At 33.0% G+C, this 19,600-nt stretch overlaps 1 protein-coding gene across 1 annotated transcript in view; it reads right to left on the reverse strand.

The window, feature by feature from the left end:
* LOC143225156 (H(+)/Cl(-) exchange transporter 7-like) overlaps positions 1 to 19,600 on the reverse strand; it is a 153,193-nt gene that overhangs the window by 78,764 nt on the left and 54,829 nt on the right. The window contains 2 exon segments of the mRNA XM_076454097.1: positions 8,451 to 8,561; positions 11,225 to 11,289. Coding sequence (XP_076310212.1) covers positions 8,451 to 8,561; positions 11,225 to 11,289 — 176 coding nt within the window.

Raw genomic sequence — 19,600 nt, forward strand, 5'->3', positions numbered from 1 at the left:
CTTCCAGTCTTCTGGCACTTGCCAGAGATTCACATTCCTAACAAAACAGTAGTAAATGGCTCATATATCCAATCCTCAAACTCTTTCAAAACCATTGGGCAAATATTATCTGGCCCAGGAACTTAATATGATCATCTTATTCAATTCGGTTTCCATTTATAAACTGTGTAGGATAAGGAATATTGCCTAAATATTCATTAATGAAAACTGAAGAAAAAATAGAATGTTACAGAGTCATACTATAATCATTATATGTTTGCCTTTCTGTATCATCCCTCAAAGGCTCTACTTCCATCCCAGCTTTTTGCTTACTCTATGTATTGGAATAAATCTTCACTGTTAACTTTACATTTTCAACCATTCTTTTTTTATATATTGTTTTTTTTATCATTTTCTCTTTATCTTCTATAATCCTTCAAACTAACCATCAATGCAGTCACTTAATTATTATATTTGTAAAGCTTTTTTTTTTAATTTTATATTGTGTACCTTTTGTAAGACACCCTAGTTTTTTACTTAAAGTCACCCTCATTTTTTTTTTATATAAGGAACATGTTTATCCTGAAAATCAAGAATAAATTAAAGGTTTTTCCACATTTGATCAGTATCTCCAATTAACTTATCTGTCCAATTTATATCATATAATTATTATTTCATTACATCAAAATTTGCTTTTATAAAGTTTGGGGCCAAAAAGTAATCTCTTATTGTACCCACATGCAGCAAAAGACCAAAATTAATTGAGCAATAATCATTTGCGTTTCGATGTTCCCCAAACTCCATTTCATCAACCATTTTTTTAATCAAAAGTTAACAAAAACTTCAAACAAGCATTGTTCCCAAAAGGTTCCCTAACCAATTGTTGAAGAAAAACATTCTCCTTCAGGATTTGATTCTTAATATTTCTCAGTCAATATGCCTAAAATCAAAATCCCCATTGTTATTACGCTACAAGATGATGTACCCATCCTCTGTCAAGGTTATGAACTTGTGTGTGTGTTTTTCTTATAGCAAAGCCACAAAGGGCTATCTGCTCAGCCCACCGAGAGGAATCGAACCCCTGATTTTAGCGTTGTAAATCCAGAGACATACCGCTGTAATAGCGGGGGGCAGGTTATGAACTTACAAAAGCAGAAAGTAGGAATAACTCAATAAAACAATTCTTCACAACAGCCTCATGGTGGCTGTTGCAGGAGAAATTTCAGCTGAGTTTATGTAGTATTGCAATAGTGGTAATTTCATTTTTCCCATTATTTCACTGAAAGTTTGTTGGTTGACATTTATTGGCGCAAAGCTACGAGGCTATCTGTGCCAAACAACTGGTAAAAAATAAAAAAGTAAAATGCACATAAAATGCAAAAATAAATTTGTAAAACTAAACCCTTCAAACAGCTGATACAAACTTAAAATAGAAATAAAAAGGCCAATGGCCTTTAAAAATTTAAAAACCTCACTAAAGTGGACAATGTCACAGTCACCAATGACACTATCCAATGTCAGGGGTGAATCTAAAACAGTGGTTCTTAATCTTGTTGAAGGTACTGAACCCTGGAAGTTTTGTACTTGCATTCACTGAATCCTTCATAATTGGAAAAATAAAATATGATATTTTCAAATTCAAAACATAAGCAGATATTTTATTAGTGCACAAAATGAACCATGCATCAGTTGCACACAATATCACTGTGCTCAAAGAACAAAACCAACAAAACATGAATTTCACACAAAAACATAACTCAATGAATATTTAGTGCAAATCAATGTGACTTTTGCTGTTGCCTTTCAGAAACAAATTCAGAAATGTGCAGTTTCACCTTGGCAAGTGCCACTCTCATATCATTTTCGTAACAAAGTCTGTTCCTTTTCTTCGTTTTAATGTCTTCCATCCTCGAAAAGGATTGCTTGCAAAGATACATTGTAACAAATGGTATGAGTATCTCAAGGGCTTCCTTAGCAATAAGAGGATACGCTACAATTTGGTGACACTAAAACATTGAGAGCATTGTTGTTCTGAAAAGTTGCTGTTGAACCTGGCTCTGCTGAAATCAATGATTTCGTCGAGGTATTCATCGACATCTGCTGTCACAACACTAAACGTGAACGGCTGTCTCACTCATGCTGGATATGACTCTCTGTTGGGGAAGTATCCATTGAGAGACTTTGCAAGCTCATCTAAGTGCATGGCAATTGCTTGCTTCAGTTCTGCAGGTACAGAAATGTCTCCGATTTCAGACACATCTTCCATCTTACTTACACAGTCATCCAGCAGGGGAAAGTTTGCGAAGTTATCATTCTCTGTTCCTCATTTCCATAACGGTAGCTTTTTTTGAAAAGCCTTCAGGTTTTCTTCCACTTCGATGATGTTGACTCCACCGAACTGCATCTGTTGATTGAGAAGATTGAGAGCATTGAAGATATCGGCCATGTACGCCAAAATGAGAATAAACTCAGATTTTTAGAAGAAATCTGCATGACAATGTTGGTGCTCTTACAAAAACAGGGCTAATTCCACACGCATGGCAAAAACACAATTCAGCACCTTTCCCCAGTATAACCACCGAACGTTAGAATGGTACAGAAGTACCTCAAATTCAGAGCCCATTTCATTACACAGCTCTTTGAAGATGCAGTGCTTCAGGGCACTATTTCACATCAAGTTCACACATTCCACTACATTTTTAATACTTCTGCCAGTTTTGAAGGAAAGTTTTTTTGTTGCCAATGCATGCCTGTGCAGAACACAGTGTGCTACAATGATGTGTGGTGCATCAGCTTTCACCAGCTCACCAAAACCACAGTTTTGTCCCAGCATGACTGGAGCTCCATCTGAACGAACTGCAGAAACCATATCCCACGAAAGATCGTTGTATCTAAAGAAGTCATCCACAAGTTTCTTCATGTTGGCTGCCTTAGATGTTGTTATAAGAGGCTTACAAAATAAAAAATCTTCTTTCATCTCGTCGTTCTTCACATAGCGCACGAATACAACAAGCTAACTTAGATTGGAAACGTCAGTGGTCTCGTCAAGTTGAAGGCTGAATTTTGCTGGGCTTGAAATCAGATTTGCAACTACTTGAGCCAAGATGTCATCTATTCTGCTGCTGATGGTGCCATTTGAAAGAGGAATTTGGGATAACTTATTTTCAGCAGCTTTTACCAGCATGATATTCACCATCTTCAATGCAGCTGGTTTTACGAGTGCTTCACCAATGGTGTGTGTGGTTTGCCCTGCTTTGTGATCAAGTACGCAACTTCGTACGATGCTATGAGGATCGGTTTGTCGATCGTTACAAAGCCGAGAACAGGCAAAGTAGCCTTTTCATCGAACCTGGCTCTCTTTACCTTGAATTCAGCAAGTGTTGTGTTCTTTATTTCCCATCTCCATGCAGCTTTAGGGAGTGTTCTCTTAGTTTTGCTGGTGCTAGACTAGAATTGGTCAACTTGGCATTGCAAATCATGCATTGAGTACGCTGACTCCCATTATGTTCCGTTATACATGTAAATCCATATTGTACGTATTTGTCCAGCCACTTTCTGTTTTTGCTCGATATAGTATGAAGGGATTGAAAGATTAGGAAAAAAATTGCAAATAACGCACGATTACTACAGTCACAAGTCTAATGCTAAGTGCACGATATTCCCTGCAGCACAGATATTAAGGCCAAGTGATGTGACGTGACAGCCACAGCCAATGATGGCCAAGTGGAGCATGACGTTACGAATCATACGAGTGGGGTGAACAGAACGACACACACAGTGTGTGTATCTTGACCTCTGCTGAACCCATGAGACTGACCCATCCAATCCCTTGGGATTCGATTAAACCCAGGCTAAGAACCACTGATCTATAAAGAGCTAAGCCAGTTGGTATAAATAGTACAGTTCATGTACTGCATAGCTTCTCTGTGATCCAAGGCAAGAGAAATAGCATACAATTTTGCAGTGAATACAAAAACTGTAGAAGGGATTCTTTGTGCAACCACTGAATCACAACAAACCATGGCCGAGCCCGCAAAGTCATCTGATTTCAAACCATCGGTATAAATGGGAATGGAAGAATGTTTGGCAAATAGAAGATGGTACTTCCTATCAGGAGTATCTGCCTTCTTCAAATGACTCAAAGAAAATTTACATTTGAGGATGGTAATAAGCCATGGTGGAATTGGCTGAGAAGTGGAGACAACAATGTTATCTAAAGACAGACCCAAATCATCCAACAGCACCTGTATACAACTGAAAAAGCATAGTGTATTGAGGAAAAAAACACAACCCCAGGTGGGATGCTGTGCTAAGGATCAAAGTTTTAAAGCATACAGTAAAAACAGTTACAAACAGCAGAGGCGTAGAAGAGGTTCAGGAGACCATGTACAAACTCTGAACTGGAGAAATGCAGAAAGCCCCCATGCACAGCCAAAGCCCCTGATGGTGAACTGGGTCCAGCATCTTCAAGGTTGGAGTCCTGGCACAGCTATAGACCAGAGACCAATAGTCCAGTTTTGGTTGAATGAGAGCCTGATAGATCTTTATCATAGAACATCAATCTGCTCCAAAAGAGGTGGAAGAGAGGACACAAAGGATGTTCACTGTCCTTGTACATTTGACTTGTAGCTGCTTGATTTGTGGTATAAAGGTCAGAATACAATCAAAGACAACTCCAAGAACTTTGCCTCAGAGACCACAGGAAGCATAACTTCAATGACACAGGGTTTAGGATCTAGGTGAATACTCCGTTAGCAGCAAAAATGCATGCAAATGGTTTGAGAGAGAAAAGGTAAAACCATTTGTTGTGGTCCACAACAGTAAATGACTGAGAGCAGTCTGTAGCTGTCACTTAATAAACCTCATGTTCAACAACTGACATGAGAAGTGGAAGTTGTCAACATACAGCCCATTTGAAAGGGTAGGAGGAGAGTTGTCCAGTGATGGCATTAATCTTTATACTTAAAAGCATGAAACTCAAGACACAACCTTGAGAGACTCCAAGTTCTTATGAGAAAGAATGGAAATGTGGAACCCACATGGACTTTAAATCACCTGTCAATAAATAATGTTTAATAAAAATGAGCAAATGATCATGTAACCCACACAAATGGAGATCTGACAAAATGCCATACCTCTATGCAGTATCATACGTCTTCTCAAGGTCAAAGAGTATTGATACAAGATGTCGTTTGAGAAATGCTTCTCTGATTAACATTTCAAGTCAAATCAGGTGGTCTATGGTGGAGCACTGTCTTCGGAACTCACACTGCATGAGAGAGAAGAGATTGTTTGATTCGATGAACCAAACAAAATGAGCATTAACCATCCTCTCTAAGATCTATAGAGACAGCTCATCAAAGCAACTGGACAGTAAATTGAAGGAATTTTAGGATCCTTCCCAGGCTTAAAAAAGTGAGGACAATAGCCTAGTGACAAGCATCAGGAAAAACATTCTCAACTAGAAGAATAGCAAGAGAAGCAGGAGAGAGATGGCACAGCATCTCCTAATGGATATCATCAGGTCCAACCGATGTCCTGCCGGACAGATGAAGAGCAAGCTTAAATTCCACCAATGTAAAGGGATGATTATAGTCATAGAGACAATCAGTCCAAAAAGAAAGAAGCAATAGCTCTGCCCTAGTCTTGAAGGATAAAAAGGTGAAGGATGATGCAGAAGTGATAGATACCCAGCAAAAGTTTTCACTGAGAGGAATGGCAATGCTTTGAGTATCAGCAACTTCCTGGCCATTGGAAAGCAAGATCAAAAGGGGAACAGAAGTATACTACCCACTGACCTTCTGAATCTTGTCCCATATGACTTTGAAACTGATGGTAGAAGAGATGCTGGTTGTGAATTTAATCTAAGATTCCTTCTGGCTTTGACTTCTTATCTGCTGAGTATGTGCATGAGCCCACTAAAAAGCTATGTGATTAGAAAGTGTGGGATATCTACGAAAGGTATCCCAGGCCTATTTTTGAGCCCTCTGTGCTATATGGCAGGCAGAATTCTAACATGGATAAGGATACTGTGGAAAACGTGTTGAGGTTTTAGGTATAAAGTGAGCAGCTGCTCGGAGAATAGTCACTGCTGCCACAAAATCATCTATCGATGGCTTGTGGACAACAGCAGGATCAAGTTCTGAGAGAGGAGTGAAAAAGGGCCAGTTGGCCTGGACCAACTTCCATGGGGACATGCGGGTTAGGTGACATTAACTACAGCCAATCTCTCTCAAAATAATCACTGTCCATTAAGTCACAGTCAACGCTCCAAGAAAAGTGAGGAAAAAGTAAAGGTGAGTAGACAGAGATCAATAGCAGTAAAACACTGACTAGATGTGTGAAAATAAGTATAAGTACCAGTACTGAAGAGAAAGAACTTGTGATCCAAGAGCATACACTCTATGGAATGATCCCTTCCATAAATATCAGTACCTTCCTATGAAGGTTATGTCCATTAAAGTCCCCAGGATGAAAAAGGGAGATGGCATCTGTTCAATAAGAGTATCAAGGTCCAACTGATCACAACTCTTTCCAGGAGACAGGTAGAGAAAATAGACAGTGATAGTACAACCCAAGAAAATATGAATGGCTTGGGCCTCCAAGGGTGTATCGTGTAGCTAAGATAAAGTGGGTACATGCTGGTCAACCAGCAGTGCCACACCTCCATGAACTTGTCCATCACACAACCTGTCACTGTGATATAAAGAAAACTGCCAAAAGGTGAATACACTGGCAGGTTTCAAAAATGTTTCTTGTATGGAAAGACACACAGGATGATAAGAAGCAATAAGTGCAATCAGAACAGAAATCTTGACAGTTCTACTGTACCAATGAGGACATTTTTAATTATGCAAAGGAGAATTGGGCAGAGAACCCTTCTGTTTTCGATCATGTCTTTTCTCTTTATTCTCTTTAGTAGAAGGAAGTCTATCAACCTCCATGGATCATGCCATGGAAAAAGATTCCAACAACTGAGGGTATGAATAAACAATCATTCTGAATCTCAGGGCTGGAGAAGAAGGTGGATCCAAGGAAACTCTTGAACCCAGAGCCAAATGAAGTGGATCCAGGGAGCTGCTGGAAAGAATAGTGGGCACAGAAATGGGTGTTGATGTTGACTTGTCAACTTTCTTAACAATGTAAGACAAAAGACTTGTCACGTGGTTTGAAAACAACTCTGTCAGAGGCATGGAAAGATCTGTCTGCACTCCCACTGTAGCAGTGGAATAGAATGCAGCAGCAAAAGTCCAAGATAGGGTGGTGGACAGTACTTTCAAGCCTCTGGGTAAGAAATGTAGCGAAACATTTTCAAACACCATTTCACTGAAAGGTCTACTGCTCTCAATGAGACATATAAGACTTTTGTGTGCCCTTCCCTATACTGAATTTTTGTGTAAGGACATGGTTCCATCTATGAATGTAGTTAACATTAACTTACACAAAAAATAATAAAAATGCTCAACAGCAATACTGGGGGTGGAGGATGGTGTTAATCATCCACTAACATGCCCCTTGTTACAAGCTGTCATACCACAAAACATGGTTGAGTTGTTGATAAAATAGTCCAGCAATATAGGCACAATTACATAAAAAACAGACTAACACAGATGTTTGTGTTTTATATATACAGATTAACAGCTGAATTCTGTATGACACAGTAGTTTCTCATTAATTTTATCTGTTTCTTCTGGCAGTCTGTAACAAATTCAAACTAAAAGCCTTTTTCATTTACAGCCACTAACAAAACTCTAAATAAATTCAAACTAATTGTTATTAGTTTTATTATCCTCAAATTCAACAGGGTGTAACTCACATTTTACACATAAAACCACTATTCTTCCCATGTTTTTCATACTCTTATCCCTATGAAACAAAACTATAACCATATCTTTCAAAGACATTTGTCATAAAAATTGTTTATGTTTAGCTAGTTTTTAGTTATTTTCTTTATATCAAAATCCTCTTTTCCAGCCAGTGTTCTTAAAGTTATCCACTTTATTTCTTATACTTCTTGCATTACAATAACAACAGCTTAGCCTACCATTACAACTACTTTTCTTCCCACACTATATCTCTATATATATTTCCTTTTTTCTTCACTATTCTGGCCATCTTCACTGTCGAGCATCATCCCAACATTATAGGGCACTACTGACCGAGATGTTTTTTTATATTGCTGATTTAAATTTATTGTTTATGTTGTTTGTTTCTTGTTCACTTTAGTATTGATTATTTCAGTTCATTTTTATATTACATGTGTGTGTGTATCTTAACACAAATGTGTCAACCATAACCAACATGTAGGTGTATAGAAATTTTAAGATAATGAATAAACTTATTTGTTCCATTGAATTTTGTAAAATTTTACTCCACTACAAAAGAAATCACACATGTAAATCAAATTAGAATTCTCAGTGGAAAAAACATAAAATAATTTCTACAAAACAGAGAAAAGCAATATTACTTACATCAAATTTCCCAAAATTAATCAACCCAGAGTAGGAGAGCTGTCCAGGATGATCATGATAAGCACTGAGCACCAAATTCAAAGTGAAAGCTGAGATCATTGAGCAGAAAAACTGAAAAGATAGTTATTAAACCTGTAGCTCAATAAATACTTTCAACACAAAATGGCCATATCATTTAATTACTTTGGTCTTTTTTTACAAATTTAACAGAAATTTCAGCTTTTAATAGCAAGTTTCATTCTTTAAAATAAAATTACCAAAATAAAATTTATAATTTTTCTCAAATCCTTTCATGCTAGGTATGAAAATTAGGACCAAAATTCTGCAACAAGCCTAACTATTTAGGTACAATGCAGCCAACAGGACTCAAAATCCTTTAACACTGAACAAACCTTATTTGTGTATAATAACAAAGCTGCTACATAAAGTGCAAGTGTCCAACCTTCCTTCCAACAATAAGTAATTGTTAACAGATATTATATTTGTTTAAATTACTAATGAATCATGTCTACATTTTTCTTGTGAACAGTAATACAAGTAATACAGTAAAGTTTTCTTGTAAAAAGTAATAAGTCATACAGCTTGTAACACTTCAGAACCATTGCTTTCAATAATAAACAACAAAGCAGAATAGATAACTCTTTGTTTCAAAAACGTTAGAGTTCCAAAATTCTGCAAACCTAATTATAAGCATTGTTTTGTTGCCTTCAAAATAAAAGTTGAATGTTACATATGAAAAACAAATTCACTTTACCATTACTAAAATATTCACTTGAATGAAATTTATGCTATTAAATCTTTAGGTAAAAATATTGTAAGCATAGATTCATTTACATTGGAAGATGTTTTTTTGTGAAATAAAAGTATTTATGTGGAAAACTGAATACATTATATGAAAACAATTTTGAGAATGCAAATCAACAAGACACAACAATAACAGCTAATGTAAAGTCCTTATCCAAATGAGTGTATCAGAACTACATTTCAACATTTTTTGGCATGACGTTACCAAAAACTGAGTTGTTGGAATTATAATGTAATAATTCTTTATAAGACAAGATGTTTGAACTGGATATTTTAAATTTCCAAGTTGGGAATATCTATACAACTTAATGGTAATGAAATATAAATCAACTCAGAGCACCAAAAGACCTATAACAAACCATACCCTAGTCATGGTAAGCAAAGTGTTGCATCTTTTAAAAGATCAATGGAAAATACTACTCCCACACTGCAATCAACAGAATGTAACATAAACAAGAAAGATTTCCATCTGGTAACAAAACCAACAAAGTTTAGGTTCATCAAGACAAGATTTTAAGTCTATCTCCCAATGAACTATCACATGCCTCAAGCAGTAGTACAATAAAATTGGATTTAAGTAAATCTTGAAACACAGCACCTATGCACTTTTGTGTAATCAAACTATTGAAAGAGGAACTAAGAAAATGGGATCCTTGGACAATAGAGAGATAACAAAAACTCACAGGGAAAAAATTGTGTTATGTACACAATAGCTTTAGAACAGAGTATTTTTCAGTGGAAACTATACACCTTAAGGACTGTTAAGATATGTAGTCATCAGATACAATTACGACCAGGTGAGACGACATGGACTGTAATGATATGGTGAGCTTCCAAGATTGTTTTTATATAATGTGTTAAACCTCTAGTAATGATTCACTAGCCATTATGATAATATGTTACATAAACAATACAAATCATCATAAATTATGCATGGAACATGCAACTCACACTGAGCTATCAAATTAAATTATCCACGAGCTACTACAATCAGCTCCTGTGGGTGTCCTGTGAAACATTTTTATTTTGCTATTTATTTTACTTTATTTTTAACCAACCTAAAATATCCTTATTTTTTACATTTATTGCTTTTTATAATTATACATAAATAATAAAAATAAAATACAAGAAATAAAACACTTATTAAATCTTTTTTCTTGCTCTCGATTGTCAAAGAGATTCAACCATAATTTTTTATACTACTGATAGTACTGCAATTAATACATTTAATTAAATAATGCTCCAAACAATGTAAACTAATAATATATAAAAAGTAGAAAATTCCCTAACCTTTCAAAAATTTTCTGGTTTTCTAACTCTGAGACAACAATAGTTACAAATTCATCCAAACTAGTCATTCTTATTATGGGTGAAATTGATATTCAACCATTCAAAACATGACATTATACATGTCATTTGATGGATGAAAATCTTGAGTTTCTATTGATTACAGGTAATATATATTTAAACATGAGAGTAAAATATTAACAAATTATGAAAAAAGAACATGTGACAGATAGGTGTGGCAGTAGAAGTCTGATTTTCTATTTGTTATCTCTATAACCAAACAAAATTGAAAACTGTAATGAATGTGGCTCATCTGAACAATGTCAATTATATAGAGTAACTTATTTTTAATTTTATACTTTTTCAAGGGTTGGTGAATAAAACAAAAGGTGTCACATGTGCCACACTATGTGAAATACAGGATTTTTAAAATATTGCCTTATAGAATTAAGAACTTAAACTTGCATAATATTAAAATATGGATTATAAGCTAAAATTTTATTCTACTCTCATTGGAATAACAAATAAAGTAGTTTTATAAAATTTTGAATGTAAAACACTATGCAGTCATTTGTAGTAAAGCATACCAACTGGATATTAAAGGTATTAACAACCAAAAATTTTAGAACCTAAGTCAATAAGGATAAATTTAATCCAATAACAGATAACAAAAATCAACATACAATGCTCCAGGTAAGTGTTTGGTTCCAGAAGCTTGCACCTTCTTCCAAACTAAAGAGAACTCCACCTATATTAAACAAACGAGTTTTCAAGAACCTAATTTTAAATTAAAAATGATATTTTTCAGGAACTGTATTTGCACAGTATATTACAGACATAACCTCACACACATAGAATGTACATTAGTACAGTGAGTATTACATAATATATAAAAAGAGAAATCTAAGATTATAAAACATGAATAAAAAAGTTTATATTACAATAAATAAAACTGATAAGATGTGGAAAATGAAGCAAACATAAATGTTCAATTTCTTATACATGGCATATGATGGAACTTAAACTCTAAAATAAAATTTTCTTTATGTGAGAAGTTAAACCAGTTCAAACAATTTTTCAGCTTACTCTGGATGATCATGATACTCTGAAAACAGGTGAAAACAACACAACTTGGAGCTAAGTGAAACTTGCCAATGAATTGCAAAGTTCATTAACCCTCTTGTAACAGGTCAATATATTCCACATCAGCTTGACCAGGAAAGGACATTTATACAATACACACAGTAATTATGAGATATCCTCACAAAACCTGGCAATACTTTGTTAGATGGTACATATCTTGTGCACAAAAATGGCACTTTAATTGTCATTAAATAATCATAAATAATAATAATGCCAGTATTTCAGTTACTCAGGTGGTAGAGTTAGATCAAAAAGAATAATAGTTAGAAACACTAATTTCAATTAATTGATTATTTTCATGACATTAATGAACCTAATCAATGTTTTAATTGACCAATTACTTTATATGAAACTAGTCAATGTAACTGATGTTCATAGGAAATTGCCCAGTTCTCGCAAAAATCAGTTGTTAAACCATCAATGAAGAAAAATTTCATAATTTTTACAGTGCCACTTATAGTTGTGAAATTTAAGTAAATATATTCAAATGTCATTCTTATTATACATAATCTAATATGCAGTGTCAATTTGCATGCATCAATTAAAACTAAAATTTCATTATTTAGTGATAACAAGAATATATATAAAATAGTTTAAACTACAGCACATTAAAATATTAGGAATAAGTAACTACCATAACTTAAAGACAAGAAAACCTTTTAATACACTGGTAATATTCTGAAATGATTTTACAATTTTTGGGGTTACAAGCATGAACTGTTTTCTTGGAAAAGTAAGCTAAACATAGCACTGATTTCTGAGATATTTTAGGATTACTTTTCATTTAAGAAATGAAGACTAAATGAGAAATCAAAAGAAATAATAAAACTTTAGGTCCTTGCAGATGAATGTTTGTCACAAACAGGTATCTGTCAACATCTCCAGTCAGTAGGTTTTTGTTGTTATCATCATATTACAAATTGGTCAACATCTTACAGCATTAAATTATTATCATATTAACAAAATTCCATATACAGTTAGCTAAAACACTGATATTAGAGTATGGTTAGGTATCTCAAGAATCTTTAAAAAATTATCTGATTTTGAGTGTTATACTTGTGTTTACTCACTTCCAAGTTAGTGTAATTGATACATTTTTAATACACAGATTCATAATGCACATGCAACAACTTTTTTTTAAAACTTGTATTGAAAATTTAGTGGGGTTACTTTTCTATAAATTTATGTTAATAAACTTATTGCCAAAATATAGATTATAATCTGAATTTTTATATTACATACATTTTAGGTTCCCTTTTTACCTTTAAGTAATTTTATGAGTGTTCAGTTAAGGCAAAAATACATAAATACTGACAAATCATAATATGAAGTTAGAACCACCAATCTTATTGCTTTTCTGAGAAATACAAAATTTAGAACCAACATGAAAAACACTCCCATATCATTTTACCTTTCAAAAAATGTCAAGAACAATGGCACTGCTATTCAATTATTCATAACAAATAAGAAAAGTTGTTTTTTTCTCTTGAAGATTTCTTATAATGATCATTTTCTTTTTCTGCTTAAAAGAATGTATTTAGCTCTTGTATTGTAATAAATAATTTTTGGCATAATCTAGGATGGCCTAAGTACAGCTTTAAAACAATTAACTGATGATCAAATGAGAAACATTATGAGATTAAATGTGATTTTCTATTACAATTTTCTAGAAAGAAAAAAATAATCAAGGTTTATTTGGATTTTTCCACTTTTTTCTGACATACACTGCTGAATGTAAAAATTTACCAAAAAAGTTATTGATATTCATTTACGTTCTAGAGGTTATGCAATCATATACAAAAATTGTAAAATGAATAAAAGTATTTTTATTTTTAACATGAAAAAATCATCTGTCACTTGGACTGACTCAGTAAAGGCTTTGTAAATTCAGAATCAAATATTTAGTGGAAAACCTTTATCAAAAAATGGACTTCTTTTGAACAGAATTAACCATATTGTTACAGTGTATCCATTAGGTACTTGCTTTTATAGAGATTGATACACAGTTCAACAACACTTACAACAGCTCTGAGCCTTCTTAATGTACTATCATAAAAAGAAGTAAAATTTTGTTAAAGTAAAAGTATTCTGTACCCAAAGGATAAGATTATTTTAATTAAATATTTATTTATTTATTCTTGTTTTTAGTGTTCAGACTCTCTGTAGTTTGAGTACAATGTGATTTTTAAGGTTTCTTTTGAAATAAATGAATTAAAACTTGAATGATACAAAACACTGCATAATAATGTACACTGAAATGCTAATTTCATTGACATAAATTGATAGTGAAGTTCGTTAATTAAATTTTGAAAGAAACTCGGAACAAACATGTGTCATGCAGTGAAATACACAGAAAGGGGGACCTGCAACTGTAAGGTTATATTTTTCACAACTATCTCAATGGACTTGCATCTCAGAACAGCTGCTATGAATATTAACACTTTTATTGATAAGCAGAGAATAAGTTTTTGACATTCCTAAATCTGAAGATGACCTAGGAAGGTCGAAATGTTGTTTTCTGCTTATCAATAAAAGTGTTAATACCCATATTCTGAGATGCATGTTTATTTCAAGTGGGTTTCACATCATTAAGGATAATCTCAATGAATTATGCTGATCACATAGCCTGATAGTGAACATCAGAATTTCCATACTACAACTTTTAATATGCCTTGTGTATCAAAAAAAACAACAAAAGGTTTTAGTAAACATTACTGGTCTTTTGTTGCAAAAAGAAATAAAATCTGAATTTCTAATAAAGTATTTTTAGAAAACATTTGTCCACAAATATATAGTCAATGTTAACTGCTAAGTGCAAAGTAATTTTCATGTTAAAATTAGACTTTTCTTCATCTGCAAATTTCATTTGCATACTCTCTCTATGTTCCAAAATACAGATCAAACATTTCTTTTATAACTCTATACAGCACCAATGAATTTAACTGACCTTCACAACAGCAAAAAACATTATAAGTTGAAAAATACAGAGTAAAGTAAGTAGGACTATTTTATTATTTTTAGTATTGATCTTGAAGATTCATGGTACTCCTAAATTTTTTTGCTTCTAATCATTTTTCATCTATTTTGTATAATTACTGTTAGCAACTGAAGTAGAAACCTGCAAACATGTAGCAATGAATCTTTGCTCCTGCCATAAAAATATTTTTGTGACACCATAATATGACACTGTTGATAGCAAATAACCTATGCAGTACAATTACCAGGCTTTCCCACAGAGAAAACAGTGAGAGAAGATTTAAACAACTTCTTTATAGCACAGTGGTTGCAATGAGAATTCTCTAACGTAATAAAAGTGCAAGAAAATATTTATGACATTGCTCTGTTCAAAGTTTAGGCCAGTGCAATAAACTTGACAGGTATTTGAATGTCAATTATTCTTCCAAGGTGGTCATAATTTACAATGTGTAAGTGTAAAAAGTGGGTAAAAGCTTATAACTATGTGCATATATTACTACTATTTACTAATAAATACTTCATTTTTAGTTGTTATTAAAACGTAAAACAGTAAATAAAAGATATACATAAATACAATGATTTCCAATACTTCCAATGTTTTAAAATTGATTTGTACTTGTGCATTATAACAGCTAAGCTTTGCCTTAAGTCTCTTTTCTTCTCTCAAGTAGATGGGAAGGGGGGCAATTTTTGCATATTTCAAAGATGCATTGAATAAATATCAAATAATTCTCATATTACAGTACTGCTACATATATTAAGATATCCAAAAAAATGTGGAAATTTTCACAATGACATTTAGAACTTGAATATTGAGTAACTTATCATTGGTTGATTTGTTTAATCCAATATTTGTCACTTACAAGGTGTCTTAATTGGCTTATGTTTTAACTCCACTCAGAGTAAGTCTCAAAACCCCCAAACCAACATAGACGAAAAAGAAATTTTGTCTGATTTTTCTCTACAACTTGAAACTTGGACAAAAAGCTACAAACACTACACAGAACATCAACCAGGCATTCGTCATGAATCTGTTACTGAATGTACATTTCAGTGTTGGTTCCAAAGGTTTCGACATGGGGATGAAAGTCTTGAAGAACAGGAAGATCATGGAAGGAAGCCACCCTTAAATGAAAACACATTAAGGGAAGCAGTTGAGACAGACCCTCACACAACAGTACATGGCCTTGCATAAAAGCTAGGCACAAACAAATCAAACATTGCCAACCACCTGAGTGCAATTAGAAAGATGAAAAAGTTGGATAAGTGGGTTCCATATGAGCTGACTGAAGTTCAACAAAACGGCGTTATGAAACTGTCAAGGATGACACTCCAAAAATTGAATGAATTGGGATTCAAGGTTCTGCCTCATCCACCTTATTCCCCAGACATTTACCCAACATGCTTTCATTTTTTCAAGCACTTTGACAACTTTTTTGAACAATAAATACTTTCAAAACCAGGCAGCTGCAGAAGAAGCTTTCAGGAAGTTCACTGACCATAGAAAGTCTGATTTCTACAGAAGGGGCATAAGCAGCATCATTACACAATGGCAAAAGTGTGTTAAAGCAAATGGTTCTTACTTTCATTAAAACATGTTTTACAACACTGGTTTATATTTTTCCAAACTTTGCAGTTCAAAAACGACTTTTATATTTCTAATCTTAAGGTTAGCCATGCCCACTTTCTAAGTCAAAATTGTGTTGCTAGGTGACAGTTTGAATTTGAATGGCATGCATACTACCAACAAAAAGAGGAGATTTTCCACTATACACTTATAGCCTTAAGAAAGTTCTACTAATTAACAGATTTGTAGCATGAACTAGAAAAGAAGCTTAGTATACTTGTCTTATATGTAATAGTTTGCTTAACAGTTTGTAATGGATATGCCATTATACGTTTAATTTAATACTTACGCTTGTTTTAGTACAGTTTTTTTGTTGCGACTCACATTCTTAACTGTGTATTCTGTAAATCCCACCTGTTCTCAAAATTTGTAGAAGATTCCTGAGAGTAGTAATCAACAATATGTTTTAAGGAAACACAGTGGGAAGTTATTAAAATTTCTACAAATTTGTATGATTTGTATGAAAAGTGGCTACCCAAGAGACATTATATTATTGGACAGTGTACCATAGGCCTCTCAAGCTATAATTGTGATTAACACTTATTAATCAGAAAACTAAAGAATTAGACCAGGAACGTTACAAATTTCAAACATAAGAAACCATTCACCCTCAGTGAATTAATTATGGATGTTTGTATTTCTAGGGAGATATTAAATATCTTTGCCAGAATAAATCAGCCTGTAAGGGTGTGAGGCCAATCAAGCTAGTTAGGTTAAACAAGGTGTGACAATATCAACTCAGAATTAATCTGCTCATTGTGGACTTGGATCATCGATAAAATATTCAGTTCCATACCAGATATAAGAATCAGTACTGTCTGTAAATTTGTCAAACTCTTGTATATAAACCATCATTTCTAATGACTATTAGTAATAACCACTATTATAAATTGTATTGTTTTTATGTTTATATGTTAAAACATATTTTTATTTAAAGAAAAATTGTGTGAATCCATCTTGTTGGCAAGTATCATAAATTTAACACATTAACATTTAATTAACTACTAAATTCAAATTAAAATTGCTAGTTATTTGAAATTGCAATATGTAACATACAAAATGAAATAAATTACAATATGTAACAAGTTAGATTGCATTTATGTTTTACATTTACATTTTAATTAGTTATGTATTATTTGTGTTTATAAATGCATATTTGAAAATTTTATGATTTTATACATTTAACTCAATGTAATTTGACTTGTGGAAATGTCTAGACAAGATGGCATCATTCTTGTGTGCAAGTGTTATTGAAAGAGTTTGTAGACAACCTTTGCTCTGTAATAACTATTAGAACCACGGGATCATGTTAGCAGGAACAGGTTGGCATACTGCATCAAGAATAAAAGAAAGAATTGGAAAGGAAAATGAAAAATGACTACAAGTGAAGATAAAGACATCAAATTATGTATATGAGAAGAAAAGAAGATTAAAAAAGTCTTCAAACATTTAAAAGGTATGTACATATTTCCATTTCTTAAAGTTAATCATTTCATTTATTTTCAAATTATTTTTCATTCAGCTCAAACAATTTTAGTGAATAATAATGGCATCAAATACAGCATTTATTATGTTGCTGATATTCTTATAACTTCATAAATATAGAAGGGTACAGTTCATGAACAAAATGAACTGCAACTTGAAATATAACCATACAGTTGTAACAGCTCCATGGTACTACATTTTCCTTTCTTGGTAAATTTCTTTATACTGTGGTACATGAATATATCATCTATAGCAGGGGTTCCCAACGGGTGGGTCGCGACCCCCCAGGGGGGTTGCAAAGAATTGTTAGAAGTAGCTTGGGATAACATTAATTTTATTTCATCAATTAAATTTTCAAGTCGCGAGTGCCAAAAGGTTGGGAACCCCTGATCTATAGCATTTACTTTGAGTCTTTTTTTGTTTTGCAATGGTGTTAGTTTCACACCACATTTATTGAGAAATACATTAATTAGAATTCATTCTAGCTACTTTTATTCCTTTGTTTTCAAGTGGAGACCTGTTCTGCTGGAAGAGGATACTGTTGTAATGATGTATCTTGTACAAGGTTGTTTTTAGTAGTAGCTTCCAGTGATCATTCATGTGATGTATATAGGCTATGATCACATGTATGTTGTAAATATAAAGAGCAGTTACATGGACGGAACTAGTCACTTTGGACTAGATAAATGACAAATTTCTTGCAACACTGGATTTAGACAGTATACTACATATATACTGCTTCAGTAAAAGCAGTTGTCTAATGCATGTAAGTACACACACACACTGTATTTTACCGTGATAATAAAGACTGTTAATTTTATAATTCACTTTCTGTTCAGTTTCATTTTTCCATCTCACATCACAAGTCATTTAACAAATGATTTAAAATATTTCATAATCAATATCTTGACCAAATCTTCAATTATTAGATGCGTCTATCCAAATCTCAAAGATTGATTCAATTTTGCTTAGGTATACTACAGTACTCCCCATACATGAATCTTCAAATTTAAAAACAAAATTATTCCTAAACTTATACTGCAGTTATTAGAATTTTAAATGTTTAGAAAATAAGTAGTTCTATTCAATGAAAAAAGTGAGCATAACAGAATTACATAAACAATGAACTACTCTAGTTGTAATAAATCTGTAACACACCCTTCAAATAGATTTAACTATTAATCCAAACAACAAAAGCAAGTACGCTATAATAATTATGCTATGGAAATTATTATACCAGCTTAGAAATATAAAAAAAATTACAGTTCCTGATGGCAGCAATGCTATTAAAATGATTCAGTAAGATATTTTATTTACTTATTTGTTAACAATGATAAAGCAACAATAACAGGAAACCTAATGTGCTAATGCACATTAGTCTTCAGTGTTCTTTGATTTAAAAATTTATGTGAAGATTTTTAGTTTAGGCACAAAACAATATGTACATTATGGATGAATTCCAGTAGTAACCTACATGCTTAACATTACCAGACAGCAATTTATGAGGTTAATACTTGTTTTTAAATTAAAATCATTGTCAATATTACATTTTAAAGTAGAAAGCTCAAAAATTACAAAAGTTTTGTTTTTCTTAGTCCAAGTAAGTCAGGTATGTTTGATATCACATCAACAAAAGGTTACTAACCAATTAATAATCAAACAACAACAAAAAGAGTAGAGATACTTTGGTTTAATATATAACATAAAAATAAAATTATTGGAACTGAGTTATTCTCACTGAACGTGTTTTTCCTAATAAAAGGAAAAACGTTCTGGTAAACTCTCCAAAACTCTTAGCACAATATTTAGAAATTAAAATTATATTAAA

Source organism: Tachypleus tridentatus, chromosome 9 (assembly GCF_004210375.1).
Source record: "Tachypleus tridentatus isolate NWPU-2018 chromosome 9, ASM421037v1, whole genome shotgun sequence".
In the NCBI taxonomy this organism is placed as follows: Eukaryota; Metazoa; Arthropoda; class Merostomata; order Xiphosura; family Limulidae; genus Tachypleus; species Tachypleus tridentatus.